Source organism: Pyrus communis, chromosome 10, assembly GCF_041283825.1.
Source record: "Pyrus communis isolate YQ-2024b chromosome 10, ASM4128382v1, whole genome shotgun sequence".
Classification (NCBI taxonomy): domain Eukaryota; kingdom Viridiplantae; phylum Streptophyta; class Magnoliopsida; order Rosales; family Rosaceae; genus Pyrus; species Pyrus communis.
Genome location: NC_142574.1, coordinates 31,758,667 through 31,775,731, shown reverse-complemented (window position 1 = coordinate 31,775,731; position 17,065 = coordinate 31,758,667). Strand labels below are relative to the sequence as shown.

The following is a 17,065-nucleotide window of genomic DNA, read 5'->3' as shown; positions in this document are numbered from 1 at the left end:
ACAATTTGATCAGTTAGGTACTGTTTGGTATGTGGGACATGACGGAATAGAGTGAGACAAGACGTTCCGTCCCACGTTTGGTGCGCTTAAAACGGGTGGAACGAGCTGTTCCACGGGATGAGTTTTAGGTGAATTTTCGTTCCACCTCACCCCCCTGGAACGACTCGTTCCACATCTGTGGAACACAAAATTATAACCTCTCCGTCTCCTTCTTCTTCCTCCTTGTATATACTAAAACTCAGTTTCCTAACACTATTCATTAAAAGTGAAATCCCCAGAATGCCCCAAAATTGCTCTTGGTTGTCCGTGTTTTCCACTTTTTGGCCAGTGAAATGGCGACATTGCCCTCGGTGGCCACGCGTCTATCATCGCTGATCCTTCTCCTTCAATTTCTTCGTTGTTTTTCCTTTCCGTTCGCTTCTCTCTCTCCATCCTCAGCTCCTGCAAATTGTGTAACGTTTTTTCTCTTCCACGCCGGTGTTGTTCTTGGTGTCCACCCTTTGCAACTTTCTCCATCCGATTTTTCACCTTCGTTTTTCTTCCGGAAAACTACTCGATTCGTGAAAGGTGGAGGGGCTACAGATTTCTGCCTTTTTCAATTCGATTGAAATCCGTTTTTTGCTTGCGTAGTCTAACGTGTTCGGGTGATTTTTGCTCAGCATACGTGATTTCGTTTTTTAGGTGGTTCTCAATTGGATTCCACAGTAAAACCCAGAAACTTAAAGGTATGAAAATTTCAATTTTTTTAGATTCTTAATTTATTTTCAATGTTAATTTCTTATTTATTTTCAGTATTGATTCCTGAATAAATTATTATTTTTGATAAGCCCACTTAGAATCTAATCTGGGTTTTGCTTCAATTCCATAGTAAAAACCTTGAAACTTAAACGCACAATCTACATGTCCTTAGAAACTACTTGAGCAGCCGCGATTTCAGGTAATTTACTCTTTTGTGTGTATTGGGTTGGTGAGTTATTGATAAAATCTGAAATGACTTGAAGATTTGATTTGGGTTTTGCATGTTTGTAGTTTTTAAAAATATGGTTTGTTTTTGGGACTGGAATTTGGATTATACATGATTTTAAAAAATTTCATATATATATGATTTGAGTTTAATTCAGGAAAATTATTATCTATGCTGTATATTTCCAAACTCAGTTATTGGTTGAATATACTCATTGGTTGAAGTCTGAAAGTAAAAGACTGCTCCAAGGCAAGGGAGAAGTGTCGCTTCATCAGTATTGGGAAGCTTTCTTGAAATAACTGTGTCAATGACCCTGAGTTGGTCTGTTTTGGTTTTGGTTATTTTTTTTTTCAATTGGTTTGGGATTTTTTTTATGTTTGGAGTTCTTTTGCTGTAATATTGTTTTCAATTCATCTGGAATTCAGTTATGTTATGGGTTGCCATGTTTCTGCATTTAATTTGGTGTTTGGATGCTTATGTTACAGTTGTCATCGATTTTCTTAAAGAATTAATCCAAGTGATGATGCCATTTTTTATATCTGTTTAAATGTTAACACTTTACAGATTTTCTGTTTCTACACAATGAGATGATGCGACTGTTCAAAATGCTTTATCATTAAGGTGAGTGATTTTTGTTTTTTGCTTTTTGCTTTTAGCCTTTTGTGATGAAGAAAGTTTAGTAATTTGTTTACTGACTTATTAATTGGTGAGAAGATGAAACATTTTGCCGTTGGTTGCTAACAATGTAATACAATCTCACAAAAGAGTTTTCTTTTTTTTTTCTTTGTTTGCTTTAATTATGTATCATTTTTTATATAAAAAAAAATTCGTACATAGTTTTGGAAATTTTTATTTGGTTAGAGAAAGGGGAAGAATATAGGAAGAGGAGAATTACATGCTTTAATAAAAATGCTGCATTCTTATTTGTGTAACTGGTTAAAGGGTTGAAAAAGGAGTTGAGTGATGTTGTTTGTGTCTTCATAGTTTCGTCAAGATTTGAAAAACAGTGAAAAGATATTAAACTTATGGATGGAAGTAAAGCAAACAAAATTTTAACAAAAAATGCGACTGGGATGAGAGGGTATTGTCAGAGTTCATTATGGTAAAATATTGTCGTGCATGACAGTATTAAATAATCAGTTTGATAAACTAAAACGGTGTGATTAAATAAGATTATCTGTTGGGTGTACCTATATATGCTTAATAAATTGTTAATGAGTTTTCACTTTCATGTTATTATTTACTCTGATGATTTTGTTTCGCTTTTGGATGTTTAAAATTGTCATGCTCTGTGTATGAGATTGTTTTTTTTTTTTTTTTTAATTTAAATTTTATTTCTGTGTATGGTCTAGTAAACTTCTGGTTCCCTAATCATTTGACTTAATTTTATTTCCACTTTTAAAAGCTTTTCCTGTAATTTTATGTAATAAAAGTTTTCCACGTTCACCAGGTTTATCTTCGACTTCAGGTACTTTGTTCCATTAATAACTTAAAGTCAGCTGCAACCACACAGTTTAGTTATGATTGGGTAAAATAAGCTGATTATCTGCATATTTCATGAGGATATCAATAGGGGCTATCTACCCAATCTTTTGTGTGTAAATAGTATGTAAATACACATCAAATAGTATGTAAATACACATCAAATATTATCTTTTATATGTAAATAATACTATATACAAAAGATGTGAATATTAGAACAATGGCAATAGAACTGCCAATCCATATGGTTGTAAATGGATTTCTATATGTATGTAAATAGTATTGCATATCGTGTGTATTTAGAAATTTCTGCATGTTTTATACAATTTTAAAATCCGTAGCATCGCGCAGGCACTATTGCTAGTGTAATCTGTATTTTGAATTTCTTCAACGTCTTGATTTTCCACATAATGTGATTGGCACGGTTTAGTGAGTCCTTTAGTCTATAATAACCGAGTTAAACATTTCAGTACCCACTATCGTAACGATCATTTTCAAGCATCTTCCTCAAATTGTACGTACTACTTTTTTCATGTATTATTTACAACATATAGACGTACATAGAACAAAAAACGAAGATTGTGTTCTTTTATGCAAATTCGTAATTATTTTAGTACATTGTAAATTTATTATGTGACACAAAAAATTTAAGGGGTAGGTAATCAGGGAAGATTCAACTTAGACCAAGTAAACAGAGAAGATTCAACCCAGACCCACAAATGAGGAATATTTTCCAAGATTTTGAAGACTAAAGAAGTGTCGAAGGCATTAATTGAAGGTGTTCAATAGCAGAAGTTGATTACGTCAATTGATCAAGACAATTTCGGCCCCCTTATACCCAAGTTCAGGAGTAGTAGCCTCGTAAAAAGAAAGAAGAAAAAAAAAAAATTTCAAAGGTGTAATTGTTGAATATTTGAGGAGTGTAAAAAAAAAAAAAAAAACTGTTTGGCTAAAATTTCCAATCGACTCAACTCTTAGGACAAAACTTGTCTGCATGTTCAAACCCTCTTGTCAATTCATGGCTACATTTCAATCATGAACAGAACACTTTGAAAAACCAAAAGAAGAAGAAGAAGGCGACAACGAAGAAACCATCAAACACGGGTTAAAGGTTTATCAGCTAACCTAAACCTTTCTTATGGACACAAGGTACATACAAGGTGGGTTTAATTAAAAGATAATATTAGGAAGATTAAAATTTTAAACTAAAACACGTGTCACTAATAAAAAATAAATACGTTAATTAACATAATTTAATTATCAACAATTATGTTATTTAGTTTAAAAAAATTAGCTTAAAAATTTGGTGTCCCCAAAATCACCTTTGTTTTTTTTACCATTTCACCACTAAACAATTCGTCAGTGGACAGAATGGTGCAACTTTTGAACAACTTGCAAGCGCTCACTAGAGGTTGATGGCACTGAGGCTAAAACCCCGTTGTATGAGAGGAACTCTTCTGGTCAACACTTAAAACTGAATAGTCTTGCTGCCGCCCCTGCATTGCTCTTAATAATCAGTACAGAAACTTATGATGTTACGATGAATCACCAAAAAATGAAAAGCATGAGACTACCCTTCTTTTGATTTTCTCCATTTTTACTCTGCCCAGCTTTCTGACCAATACGGAAGTAGATTATCTCTACCACGTCTGTCCAAACACCACCACCTTCACCCGAAACTCCACCTTCCAGTCCAACGTCAACCACCTCCTCTCCACCCTCTCCTCCAACGCCAACCGCTCCACTGGCTTCTACAACGCCACAGTCCAAACCCCAAACAAAGCCGTCTATGGCCTCTTCCTCTGCTGCGGCGACGTTGTGGGCACCGACGCTTGTGAAACCTGTGTCGCCACCGCAACCGCCGAGGCCCCACAACGCTACCCCCGTAGAAAAAGAGGTGGTGATCTGGTACGACGACTGCATGCTACGCTACTCCAACGAGTCTTTCTTTTCCAGGGCGGACGACAAGCCTTACGTGTACATGTGGAACACGCAGAATGCAAATAGTATAACGGACCAATACCGGTTCAACGAGGTACTGGCAGCTACGGTCACCGAGGTGGCCGCTCAGACTTCCAATAGCAGTCACAAGTTTGCGAAGAAAGAAACGAGTGTTTCAGGTTTCATTACGCTGTACTGATTTGGGCAGTGCACGCAGGACCTGTTATCTGGAGATTGCAATTGGTGTCTTCCGGAAGCTGCAACACAAATTCCTAGAAGAAATGCTGGGGGACGAATTCTAAAACCCAGTTGCAATCTTAGGTTTGAAGTTTACCCCTTCTACTCCTCCGCCCCACCGCCGCCAGCCTCCATCAGAGAAGGGCCTAAAGGTAGACACTAGCCCCCAAAAAGATGTTAATTGTAATTCAATAACAATTCCAATTTATGCTGTCGTGAACTTTTGGTGCCGCCAGCAAATATTCCACCTCCGGTTCCAGCAGCAAAGACGAGTAACACAAAAGTAATTATCATCACCGTGGTGGTCGTGGTTTTGGTTGCTTTTGTTAGAATTCTCAGCGGCATATGCGTTTCTTCGAGAGTCAAGAAACGAGGGGTACAACTTGAAATTGAGGTAAGTGCAACGCTTATTGTTACACTATCTCATCTCATGTTGGAACTTTCGCCAATTTAGTTTCCTGAAAACGGTCAGATTAGTTTATCAGGAAATGATTTTCATTTGGTTTATTCAATTCCATGAGTGTATGTAGTTATCATTTGCTCACTACGTTTTTCTGGTCCCTTACATGTAATATTTTGAAACTTACTGTCTTAGCTAAGGATGATACAAAGACTGTTGATTCCTTGCAATTCGACTTGGGAACTAATGAAAAAGCCACAAACAAATTTTCTGATAATGACAAGTTAGGTGAAGGCAGATTCGGTGTAGTTTTCAAGGTATGAAAATTGAAAATGCGAACATATATCTACCCTTATTTTGTCTTTGAAATTATTGATTCTTAATATACAGTGCTCGATTCTTAGAATCTCGGGTTCAACTTGTTGTATTCTAAACATATATATGATGCATACCAACGAAATTGATTGGATAAAATGCCTCATATGTCAGGGAACACTTGCTAATGAACAATAAATTGCAGTGAAGAGGTTGGCAAAAAGCTCTAGACAAGGCGTCCAAGAATTTAAGAACGAGGTTGCATTGGTAGCCAAACTTCAACATAGAAATCTTGTTAGGCTTCTGGGATTTTGTTTGGAAGGAGAGGAAACCCTACTTGTTTATGAATATGTGCCAAACAAAAGTCTTGATTATTTTCTTTTTGGTAAGAGTACATCATTCTGAAAAAATTTAGCAATTTCAAATTTGTATATATTTAATGAATTGAGGTGAGTATATAGAATCCAGAAAACATGAACAGTTAGATTGGTCAAGCTGTTGCACGATGATAGGAGGAATCACTCGAAGAATTTTATATCTACATGAAGATTCAAAGCTTAGAGTTATACATCGTGATCTAAAAGCGAGTAACATCCTGTTAGATGAAAATGTGAATAAAAAATATCAGATTTTGATATGGCAAGAATATTTGGAGTCGATGATCAAACTCAAAGAAACACCAAAAGAATTGTCGGCACCTAGTAAGTTTCAACTCATATATATATTTTCCTCTATTTAGTTCATTATCTTACATATTCCAATTCTTATCTGTTTGCACTTGCAATTCAATGGTTTCATGCCTCTAGAGTATGCGATGGAGGGATTGTATTCGATAAAATCTAATGTATATAGCTTTAGAGTACTTTTGCTTGAGATCACAACGGGGAGAAAGAAACTTTTTAGGTTTCATCCGACAAATGGTGCACCGACTCTTATAGGCTATGTAAGGCCTTTTAGTTGAGTTAGCCTATAAAAAAAAATCTCAAACAAATGATGTAGGTATAAGGTATATGGCAATTTATAAATCAATATATGATCACTGCATTCTTAATTAGGAAAGTGTTGGAGTTGATGGATCCGTTGTTGAAAGGCTCATGCAGTACAAATGAATTCCTGAGTTACATTCATATCAGACTATTGTGTGTTTAAAAAGATGCAAACAACAGGCCGACCATGTCATCAGTTGTTCTTATGTTGAAAAATGAAACCATTAGTCTTTCTAAACCTGAGCGACCAGCCTTCTTTGCACATATAAGTATTGGTCTCCACGATCTAGTAGTAGCAACTGCTCACGATATTAACTGGAATCCGTATATCATCGGAATCCATTAACTGCACTTACAATTAATCGTATATGGAATGTGTAAACCCCATCTCAAATTTCACACTTTTATCGCACACATAACGTAATATTTCAGTTAAATTCAAGTTTCTTGATGGAACCAGAGCTCCAAACAGACATTGGCGGAGCCACGTTAAAGGCTAACATAAAGTCCCAGTAGCTTTGGGTGAAAAATAAAATTTTACATGTAATTTTCATTGTTTTGCAAATGTAGCCATCATATATTTAGCCACTAATCCTAATTCTCCCATAATTACATAAAATTATATAGCACAGTTTACAAACCATCTCTATTTTTACACCATTTTTCTCATTGGTTCTTGTACATATATTTCACTTTTGGCTTTGTTTGAATTTTAATACGTATTTATTTAATAAAGATACATGTGAAATTTTTTCTAAGCTAGCTGATATTGTGAAACATACATTATCAATTATTTTTTTTATTTGTTATAAAGATTCAAATCTTTAAGCTAGTCTACTTGATGAAAAAATTTCAACTCCACCCTTACGAACTGAAAAGGCCGAAAGGGTCGGGGAGCCCAAAAGAAAACATAACAAGCAACAATAGTAAGGGAAGAAACACGAAATTATATTAATCTAAGATCAACGGAACAAGTTTTATCAACATATTTTATGTAATAGGTAATGCTAGGAAGATCAAGTTGTAAAATTAAATTATGTAAACCAAATGATGTGGTTGTTGATAATTGGATTTTTAATTAAGTATCAATTAATGTGTTTATTTTCTAATGGTAACACATCATTTGATTTGTAAATTTGATTTTAAATTGTTCTCTTTAACATTTTTTTAATTTAATTATATTGTTGTTGAAAATTTATGTATTATATTATATGGTATCCCTTTTGACACTTACGTCTCCATCGTTTCGATGTTTCCCTCGCTACAAAATTTATACTTAATTCTTTCGAAGTTTTATACAATTTCTTGGTCAGTTCGTCCTTCGTTTTCGTTTTTTGTACGTATTTGACTGAGATAGTGACATATCTAGTGAGATAGTCAACACGGAAACTTCAAGTTGATGGACTTTAAATTCTACGACTGATTCTAGTGCCCATTTCATTTAAGACGCGAAATTTTTATCCTTTTCTTCTTTACAATTATTGATAAGAAAAAAAAAATCAAGTTTAATTCAAATTAATCACCTTAGTTGACTGTTTTTACGTATATTATAAGTAAAAAAACAGTTGGAACTAGAATAAACAGTGCAGTAGCAATAAATGCGAGAATATATACTTCCATAATCTCATTATTTAATTTTTCTTTAATTTGTAATAACTCGGGAGTTAATCCCATAGAGATAATCAATCTTTCGCCTGTAAATTCAATGGGATGCATTACAATCTGACGTGACTTTTCAGATTGCAAAGTTTCAATTATTTTTGGCTACATTGCAATTTTTATTTTTCACAGATGCGAATTTGGCAAATAATATGTATGCAGTTTCTTTAGGTGAATGTTCGTAGTTATTCTATAGTATAAACACGCAGTGGCGGAATTAACATGGGGTTGTTGATTGCCCATGATCCCAACAGCTTTAAAATCTCTATGCATATTATATTTGATTGTGTATTTGTATTTGACGCCTACAATTATGGCAAATTAATTCATAAATTCCTCTTTCTAGTTCTGTTTTCTTTTATCATCCATGTCTTCATTTTCTCTTTTTTTATATGCAACTCTATTGTGTGAACTAAGTGCTTGATGAAATGCCTCAGTTAACAAGCCTTGACAGTCTTCAACATTAATCGATAGTTCCCTACTGCTGCCCTCGACAAGCTTCTACTGACCATGGTAGTTGTCGACATACGTTCGCGTAAGCTTTTGGCAAATATCAGTAGGAATAATCAATGCCCACCAGGTGTTCGACAAAATGATCCGATAAAGTTTTTTTTTATTGAAATTATGACCCCTTTATGTGAAAATCATGGCTTCGCCACTACAAACACGCATATAGTACGAACATCTGTAAATAACTTATCACATGATGGTGTATGAAGGAGAACAACCTAGTAGTGCAGTGGTCCCATTAAGTAGGCTACATTTATCAATTGACCTAACGTAACACTTAATAGGCCATGATGACAAGAGAAGATAACAACAACGAATGTTATTGTAGAGATTTTTAAAGTCAATAATGTATTGTCGTGTATTTTAAGTACTTAAGTTTTTCACATGGTGGTGAATGTGATATTGCAATAGTAAAATCCCGTTGCATGAGAGTTCTTGATGCGCACGAAATGAGTAATATTTTTAGTGTTCGGATTGAATACAAGACTTACTCTTCAAGTTTAAGGAACTTGTAACATTCTTGTGGGTAATAATCAAATATTTTATTCAGGAATTTTTTGTTCCTTGATTCTAAAAATAAATAATCCTCAGAAAAATCCCCACCAAGCTCGAATTTCCCCATACAAAACTGGCCTGACCTCCACCACTCCCGTCCCCATTGCATTTTACTCTGCTTCGCTTCTTCTATTTATTTATTTTTTCTCTCTCCGCTCTCTTTGTATTTTTTTTGCAATGAATTCGATGATAAAGACAATGACCCACTGATATCCCTTCAACACCACTCACACTTAATATGACACGACAAACCATAAAAGTTGGCCATTTAGTGGACTTAGTCAAATTGGTTAACGTTTTCTTTTTAGATAAAGATTGTCTGTCCTCTTACTTCCAATGTCTTTCCGTGCTTTTCTATTTTGTGTGATTACAATTAAGCCATATTAACATTTTATATCGTTTTTTTTATAAAGATAATAAGATAAAAATAAATAGTAATATAAATTGTTAACGTGATTTAACCGTGACCACACAAACAAAAGGACACGGGAGGAAGTGGGAGGACAGACAATCCTTATCCTTTCTTCTTTGTATCCTAAATGGTTGTCTATTTTGTAATTTAAGTTAATTTACTTTAGATTTTTTTAGGAAATTTGGGAAGAGACTTTAAAAAAGATATAGAATACTTGAAGTTAACAGAATACTTAACACAAAACAGAACGTATTATGTTTTAAAATTTGTACAATTGATCCAGCTTAATGCTATAAGGCTTGGTTGTTATTGCATCACTTTTTAAAAAAAAAAAAAAATTTAAACTTGTGTCAACTACAAGATTAGAGTATTTTTTTTTTTGCAACTCACTATTTATTGGATCCACCTCATGTAGTTTAGAATAGTAACACAGTTTCTAATTGAATTTTTTTTTTACAAATAAACAACTAAACAATTGGTCAGTGGACAGAATAGTGCAACTGTTGAACAAGTTGCAAGCACCTACTAGACGACGATGGCACTGAGTGTAAAACCCGGTTGTATGAGAGGAACTCTTCTGGTCAACACGCAAGACTGAAAGTCAAGCTACCACCCCTGCTTTGCTCTTTTAATACTCAATACAAAGAGCTATGATTTTATGATCAATCATCAAAAAATGAAAAATATGACTACCCTTCTTTTGATTTTCTCCATTTTTACTCTGCCAATCTTTCTGACCAGTACGGAAGCAGAATATCTCTACCACGACTGCAAAAACACCACCACCTTCACCCCAAACTCCATCTTCCAGTCCAACCTCAACCGCCTCTTCTCCACCCTCACCTCCAACGCCAACCGCTCGACCGGCTTCTACAACGCCACCGTCAAAACCCCAAACAACGCCGTCTACGGTCTCTTCCTCTGCCGCGGTGATGTCGTGGGAACCGACGCTTGCGAAACCTGCGTTGCCACTGCAACCGGCGAGGCTCCCCAACGATGCCCCATCGAAAAGGAGGCTGTGATCTGGTATGACAACTGCATGCTGCGCTACTCGTACGTGTCATTCTTTTCCACCTCGGCCGAGAACCCTGGCGTGTTCATGATGAACGAGCAGAACGTAACGGACAGCACTCGGTTCAACCAGGTGCTGGCGGCGAGTATGAACGAGGTGGCTACCGAGGCTGCCAAAGACACCGACAAGTTCGCGACAAAGCAAACGAAATTCACTGATGTGATTACGTTGTACAGCCTCGGGCAGTGTACCCAGGACCTGTCCGCGGCTGTTTGCGACCGGTGCTTTAGGATTGCCATAGCGCAATTGCCGTCTTGTTGTAGCGGAAAGCAAGGGGGACGAGTTCTGTTTCCGAGTTGTAACGTTAGGTACGAAATCTACCCCTTCTATGATGAGAACGCCACAGCACCTGAGCCTGCACCAGGGGCTCCTCCTCCTCCTCCTTCTCCTTCTCCGCCTAAAGGTAAAGTGAACAAACATTTAAAACTTTTTAGAAGACCCAATCAAGTGAATATTGTATTATCAGATCAGTTTATTGGGTTGTTGATAGCTATTGTGGACTTTGGAACAGGGGAATATGGTGTTGTCCTGTGGCCGTTTATTTTACCAAATTCTCAATATTTTTTTGTTTATTTTGCAGGAAAGAGCAAAATCAGAACTGGTACAATTGTTGCCATTGTTGTACCAATATCTGTATCTGTGCTACTTTTTGTTGTGGGTTACTGCTGCATAACCAGGAGAGTAAGAAAGAAGTACAACGCCGCAGCAACAAACGAACCGAGTGGTAAAAATGTTTATCTTTCTGCACTTCTCCTCTTGTTTATTCTTCGTTGATTCTCCTTTCATTAATTCTTCGTCTGTAAACATAATGCTTCTATGGTTTGGTTGGTTGTGCAGGTGAGAATGATATTACTACTGTCGAGTCGTTGCAATTTGATTTTGCTACCATCCAAGCAGCCACGAGCAATTTCTCCGATGATCACAAGTTAGGCGAAGGTGGTTTCGGTCAAGTTTACAAGGTATGTTAATCAGTATATGATACGTGTGCTCCTTTACGTCTACATAGTTCAATTTCTCTGCATGCAAAATCCGAATAATTTTGGAGCCTCAGAAGCTGTCGATGAATGCCATGAGTGGACATTCCATTGTTTGATTGAGGTTTTCTTGCAGGGTATACTTTCAGACGGTCAAGAAGTAGCTGTGAAGAGGCTATCAAAGAACTCTGGTCAAGGCTCGGAAGAGTTTAAGAACGAGATGGTATTGGTAGCCAAGCTTCAACACCGAAATCTGGTTAGGCTATTGGGATTTTGCTTGGAAGGCGAAGAAAAGATTCTTGTTTATGAATATGTGCCCAACAAGAGCCTTGACCGTTTCCTATTTGGTTTGTACACTCAAGCATCTGATAGTCTTTATTGCAATAGCAGTTCGTCGATGATAACTTGTTTTTGATGATTTGCAGACCCTGAGAAACAAGGACAATTGGATTGGTCAAGACGTTACAAAATTATTTCAGGAATTGCTCGAGGTATCATGTATCTACATGAAGATTCCCGACTTAGAATTATACATCGTGATCTCAAAGCCAGCAATATATTGTTAGATGGGGAGATGAATCCAAAAATATCTGATTTTGGCATGGCCAGGATCTTCGGGGTTGATCAATCTCAAGCAAACACAAGTAGAATTGTCGGAACATAGTAAATTTCCCCGTTTTCTTCTTTTCTTTTCACACGACCACCTCTTCTTTGCATTATCTGTACTAATGAATTTGTCAAATTTTTCCCTCTGAATTTTGTAGTGGTTATATGTCTCCCGAGTATGCAATGCATGGGCAATTTTCTATCAAGTCCGATCTGTATAGTTTTGGTGTTTTAGTGCTAGAAATCATCAGTGGCAAGAAGAACAGTAACTTCTTTCAGACTGATATAGCTGAGGACCTCGCAAGCCATGTAAGCTTGAAGTGAAAAGTGTATTGTTCTGTTCTCCTGCATTGACATAGCATCATGAGTTAAACCTTTGAGTTTTATGCAGGCTTGGAAGTTATGGAGAGACGGGAGATCTTTGGAATTGTTGGATCCGTGTCTGAGAGACTCTTATTCAAGGACGGAAGTAATCAGATGCGTCCACATCGGCTTACTTTGTGTTCAGGAAGATCCAACTGACAGGCCTACAATGCAATCACTAGTTCTCATGCTCAATAGCTACTCTGTCAGTCTGCCATCACCTAAACAACCGGCATTTTTCCTCAGAAGCGGAGCAGTGGGGAGCATGTCAAATCCAAAGCTGGAGTCCGATCAATCTATCACCAAGTCATCTCAATCCGTTAATGAAGAATCTATCACTGAATTATACCCTCGATAGTGTGCATAAATAAGGCGTTAGGATCTATTGTAATATATGTTTATCAACCTACCGCTTGCAATCGATGGATTGGAATTTTATAAATACATGTGAGCAGCCATGCATTCAGGTTTTCTAATCAATAAATACATGTGAGCAGCCATGCATTCAGGTTTTCTAATCAATGAGTTGGTAAAAGCGTTTAATTATTTTTTTAAAACCTCAATATTCAATTATTCATAAACCATAAATTTGGGATTATAATTTGAAAGTTAATTGAATTTTGAGGAATGAAAAAATGAGAAAGGAGAGAGTAGTTGCTCGGTGACAAAAATGGTAGCATGTGGTTGACTTAGAAGTTTTAACAAAACACATATTGTACTGTTCATTTTTAACGAAAAATCAAATTTTTATATTTTTGTTATATTATTCACTAAACCTTTATTTGTTATTTTTTATTATAAATTTTTTTTTAACTTTTTGTTAGTTTTTCATTTTTGAAGGGGGGCTGTAATCGGGTGTGGGTGTGCATGTAAGGAGGTTTATTATTATTTTTTTTCTTTTAAAATATTTGAAGAAAAAGGAAAACTAAAAACCAGGTTCAAAACTATATCGTTTTGAAAGAAAAAAAAAAAACTAGCATGCCGAGTACGCAAAAACATCGACTTCAGGCAGTTCATTCAATCATTTCGTTAAAAAATGGTGGGCTCCGAAGCGTCACCAACCAGACGATCAAGAGGTCACGCGAGTTGATTCTAGTCTTTGTTTTTTGCCTTCACGGGGTCAACTGAAACCTTTGGCCCTTGGTGGGCTCGCCACATGACCCGAAGAGGATTCATTACCCTTCTATTTTCATTTCCTTTCATCTTCTCTTCTCACATATTATTTTTTACCTTATTATCTTTATAAAAAAATTAATATAAAATATTAACGTGATTAAACTATAATTGTTCAAATAAAAGGATATAGAAAGATAGAGAATCCTCCTCATAAAAAATACCAATGAAGCTTTTTTCCACATAACGTGATCGACAAGGCTCAAGTTTTCATGCCTATGATCGGAAAGAGGTCTTTTTCTCTCTGTCCAAAAAATCATAAGGTTTCTCTCTCTCTATTGAATTTTCTTCAGTGTGTTGTTACCTAACATTGCACGTTCCAACGTTCGGATTGTGCTTTTGCACCTTCCTTCCTTTTTCTCTCAGTGGTGCTTTTTTTTGCTATTTGATTTATTTCATAAATCAAATGAATGAACAAATGAGCTTAGCTATTCATTGCCATTTGTATGAGTGCCAATTGTTTAATGATATATGAAAAATAGTGTATACATATTAATGTTTTTTTTGATACGATATATCATGTATGTAAATATTTTTCAATCTACTAACACAATCTAAATCAACAACCAATCAAATATGATCCTATGGCTACTAAAACATAGACGCCAACCATTAATTAGCTGGTCAATGACACCAACCAAGTCTGAATTGTTCTACTCACTCCTTCTCTCTCAACTCCATGAAGTCCCACGATGGATTCGCCCCTCTCGGCAATCCAAATCTTGCATCACTCTCTATTTTTCTTGAATGAATCTATTTTCTTTTTCACTAAAAACAGTGGTACTAAGTTAATAATTAGTTGTTCGGAAAAAGAAGAATCGGTAGAGATCGAAATTACATTATTAAAGCATAAACATAATTGCTTTTCGTTATTGTGATAAAACGCTATCATTTGTACTTGAAAGAATCTCTTTTGATTCATTAGTTTGACGTCTCCATATAAATTCGGTGACAAAGTTGGTAAACTTGAAAAAGTAACATTTTTTTTTTTGGTAAAAAAAGGGGGAATACAACCCAAAGTAAAAATATTTTGATTTAAGACTGTTGTTATACTCTTTGTTAAAATAAAATAAAATAAAAAGACAAGAAAAGGGATGCTGTAATACTCACGCATACCATGTCCCATCATATGTGAGAGTCATTATTGACTTGGAATATGAAACCTCCGAGTAGCTGTATTATAGTGGCAAGCGTGACAACATATTTATAGAATTTTTTTCTTCAAAAATGGGCGTCACGTCGAGGTGTATCCCACTGGAGCCCACATTGTTGAAATCCCACATTAGCTACAGAAAGAAAGACAGAAGAGTTTAAATATTTTAAGCTAACTTCAATTAATATCGAGATTCTTTGTGATAAAATCATACTGATAGATTGTATAATTATCAAGTTGGAGACAATATCGGTGTTGTTGTGTGTGGGTCTTTGGTCTACATGATATTAGAGCAGGTTGGCCCACGTGTGAAGCTCAACGACCACATGTGCTCTACGTCACCCAATTCGTATTGTCCACGTGTTTGGTTTGAAAATTTGTCAAGATCAAAAGAGTTCCACATTGGTGAAAGGAGAAACCTTGTAAGGATTTATAAGAGATTAAGCTACTTTTCATATTGCCAATTAATTTTATAATGAAACCTCAACTTTCTTCACACGTTGCAGCCAATTGTATAAAATAAGCACTATATATAGTCAAATAGAATCTCGAGTTTTTTCACACATTGCAGCCAATTGCATAACATAAGCACTATATATAGTCAACGAAACCTAATTCTAGTAGGCAAGAAATCAACACTCTAATTCCAATGGGCTTAACCTAAAATTCAAACAACAGAATAAAACTAAATACTATTCTTTTCCAACACAGGTTTCACTTCGCTGTACGGATTTGGGCAGTGCATCGTGCATGCAGGACCTGTCCTCTGGAGATTGCAATTGGTGTCTTCTGGGAGCTGCAACACAAATTCCTAAAAGAAATTCTGGGGGACGAGTTCTATATCTCAGCAAACGGTGAGATTAATTTATCATGAAATAAGAAGAAAAATGATAGCTGCACACTACTCCCCTACATGTACACATATTTTTGTTTAATTTATTCAATTATATGAGTGTGCGTAGTTATCATTGGTTCACTACGTTTTTCTAGTCTTTTACAAATATTTTGACACTTACTTTCTTAGGTAGGGATGATACGAAGACTGCTGTGTTCTTGCAATTCCACTTGGGAACTATTTTGAATCTTGGTTCAATTTGTACAATTCTAAACATATATAAGATGCATATATGACAATCCAATTGATTGGATAAAATGCCTTGTGTGTCAGGGAACAGTTGCTAATGAACAAGAAATAGCAGTGAAGGGGTTGTCAACAAGAAATCTTGTTAGGCTTCCGGGATTTTGTTTGGAAGGAAAGGAAACCCTACTTGTTTATGAATACGTGCCAAGCAAAAGTCTTGATTTTTTATTTTTGGTAAGGGTACATCATTCTGAATTTTTTTTTTAGCAATTTTGAACTTAAATACAATATTATTGTCTATATCTAATGAATTGACGTGAGTATATAGAATCCAAAAATCGTAAATAGCTAGATTGGTTAAGCCGTTGCATGATAATAGGAGGAATCGCTCAAGAAATTTTTTATCTTCATGAAAAGTGAAGGCTTAGAGTTATACATAACGATTTAAAAGCAAGCAATATCGTGTTAGATGGCAATATGAGTCCTATAATACCATATTTTGGCATGAATGTTTGGGGTTGATGATCAAATTCAAGGAAACACCATTGCAATTGTTGGCACCTAGTAAGTTTTCTTTATTATATGCGTCCCTCTTATCTATGTATTAGTTATATATTTTCACTTTTTAAACTCTTATGTCAATCATTTTGTGGTTACAATTTTGTGATTACAGTTTTGTGGTAACATGACTCCAAAGTATGCTATGGAGATATTGTATTAAGTAAATCTGATGTATTTACTTCAAAGTATTGTTGCTTGAGATCGTAAGGGGGAGGAAGAACCTTTTAGGCTTTCATCCGACAGATTATGCATCGACTCTTATACTACGTAAGGTCTTTACTAGGGTTGCATTATAAAATTTTCTGTCGAACAAATTAATGTAGCTATATTGACCAAAAGAAAATTAGTGTGCTATCAAAAAATTAATGTGCTATCAAAACTGGAGTACTTACATCCATGATCGATTCCAGGCTTGGCACTTGCGGAATGAAACAAAAGAGTTGGAGTTGATGGATTCGTTGATATAAGATTCGTGCAGTCCAAATGAATTTTTAAGGTATATCCACATTAATTGGATTATTGTGTGTTCAAGCAGATGCAAACAAGAGGCCGACCATGTCATCGATTGTTCATATGTTTAAAAAGTGAAACTATTTGTCTTTCCAGAACTGAGAATCCAGG

At 35.7% G+C, this 17,065-nt stretch overlaps 2 protein-coding genes and 1 long non-coding RNA gene across 7 annotated transcripts; all 3 read left to right on the top strand.

The window, feature by feature from the left end:
- The first annotated feature begins 109 nt into the window (after window positions 1-109).
- Window positions 110-2,735, top strand: LOC148693913 (uncharacterized). Of its 2 annotated transcripts, none has more exons than XR_015952526.1 (4): window positions 110-725; window positions 869-937; window positions 1,529-1,585; window positions 2,433-2,735. It is a non-coding gene; the product is annotated as an uncharacterized LOC148693913 (long non-coding RNA). The 2 variants fall into 2 exon arrangements; XR_015952525.1 differs by having other exon boundaries at window positions 2,415-2,735.
- A 919-nt stretch (window positions 2,736-3,654) lies between these two features.
- Window positions 3,655-6,077, top strand: LOC137727839 (cysteine-rich receptor-like protein kinase 25). Of its 4 annotated transcripts, none has more exons than XM_088678303.1 (5): window positions 3,655-4,481; window positions 4,605-4,776; window positions 4,861-5,018; window positions 5,220-5,341; window positions 5,545-6,077. In XM_088678303.1, the coding sequence occupies exons 1-4, from the start codon at window positions 4,236-4,238 to the stop codon at window positions 5,310-5,312; spliced, it is 669 nt and encodes a 222-aa protein (XP_088534429.1). In that variant the 5' UTR covers window positions 3,655-4,235; the 3' UTR covers window positions 5,313-5,341; window positions 5,545-6,077. The 4 variants fall into 4 exon arrangements, 3 of the variants coding, with proteins under 3 accessions (XP_088534429.1, XP_088534428.1, XP_088534430.1); XM_088678302.1 differs by having other exon boundaries at window positions 5,514-6,077; XM_088678304.1 differs by lacking the exon at window positions 5,220-5,341 and having other exon boundaries at window positions 5,514-6,077.
- A 3,812-nt stretch (window positions 6,078-9,889) lies between these two features.
- Window positions 9,890-13,033, top strand: LOC137727824 (cysteine-rich receptor-like protein kinase 10). Its single transcript, XM_088678292.1, has 8 exons — window positions 9,890-10,936; window positions 11,114-11,257; window positions 11,371-11,492; window positions 11,644-11,854; window positions 11,933-12,170; window positions 12,272-12,422; window positions 12,505-12,943; window positions 12,986-13,033. Exons 1-7 carry the CDS (start codon window positions 10,120-10,122, stop codon window positions 12,832-12,834), a joined length of 2,013 nt encoding a protein of 670 aa, XP_088534418.1. The 5' UTR covers window positions 9,890-10,119; the 3' UTR covers window positions 12,835-12,943; window positions 12,986-13,033.
- The last annotated feature ends 4,032 nt before the right edge of the window (window positions 13,034-17,065 follow it).

Coding starts and splice junctions, on each gene's coding strand:
- LOC137727839 (XM_088678303.1), top strand. CDS start 4,236: ATGGCCTCTTCCTCTGCTGCGGCGACGTTGTGGGCACCGACGCTTGTG. Junction 4,482..4,604: donor ACCAATACCGGTTCAACGAG/GTACTGGCAGCT, acceptor CAGTGCACGCAG/GACCTGTTATCTGGAGATTG. Junction 4,777..4,860: donor CATCAGAGAAGGGCCTAAAG/GTAGACACTAGC, acceptor TGGTGCCGCCAG/CAAATATTCCACCTCCGGTT.
- LOC137727824 (XM_088678292.1), top strand. CDS start 10,120: ATGATCAATCATCAAAAAATGAAAAATATGACTACCCTTCTTTTGATT. Junction 11,493..11,643: donor GTTTCGGTCAAGTTTACAAG/GTATGTTAATCA, acceptor GTTTTCTTGCAG/GGTATACTTTCAGACGGTCA. Junction 12,423..12,504: donor CTGAGGACCTCGCAAGCCAT/GTAAGCTTGAAG, acceptor AGTTTTATGCAG/GCTTGGAAGTTATGGAGAGA.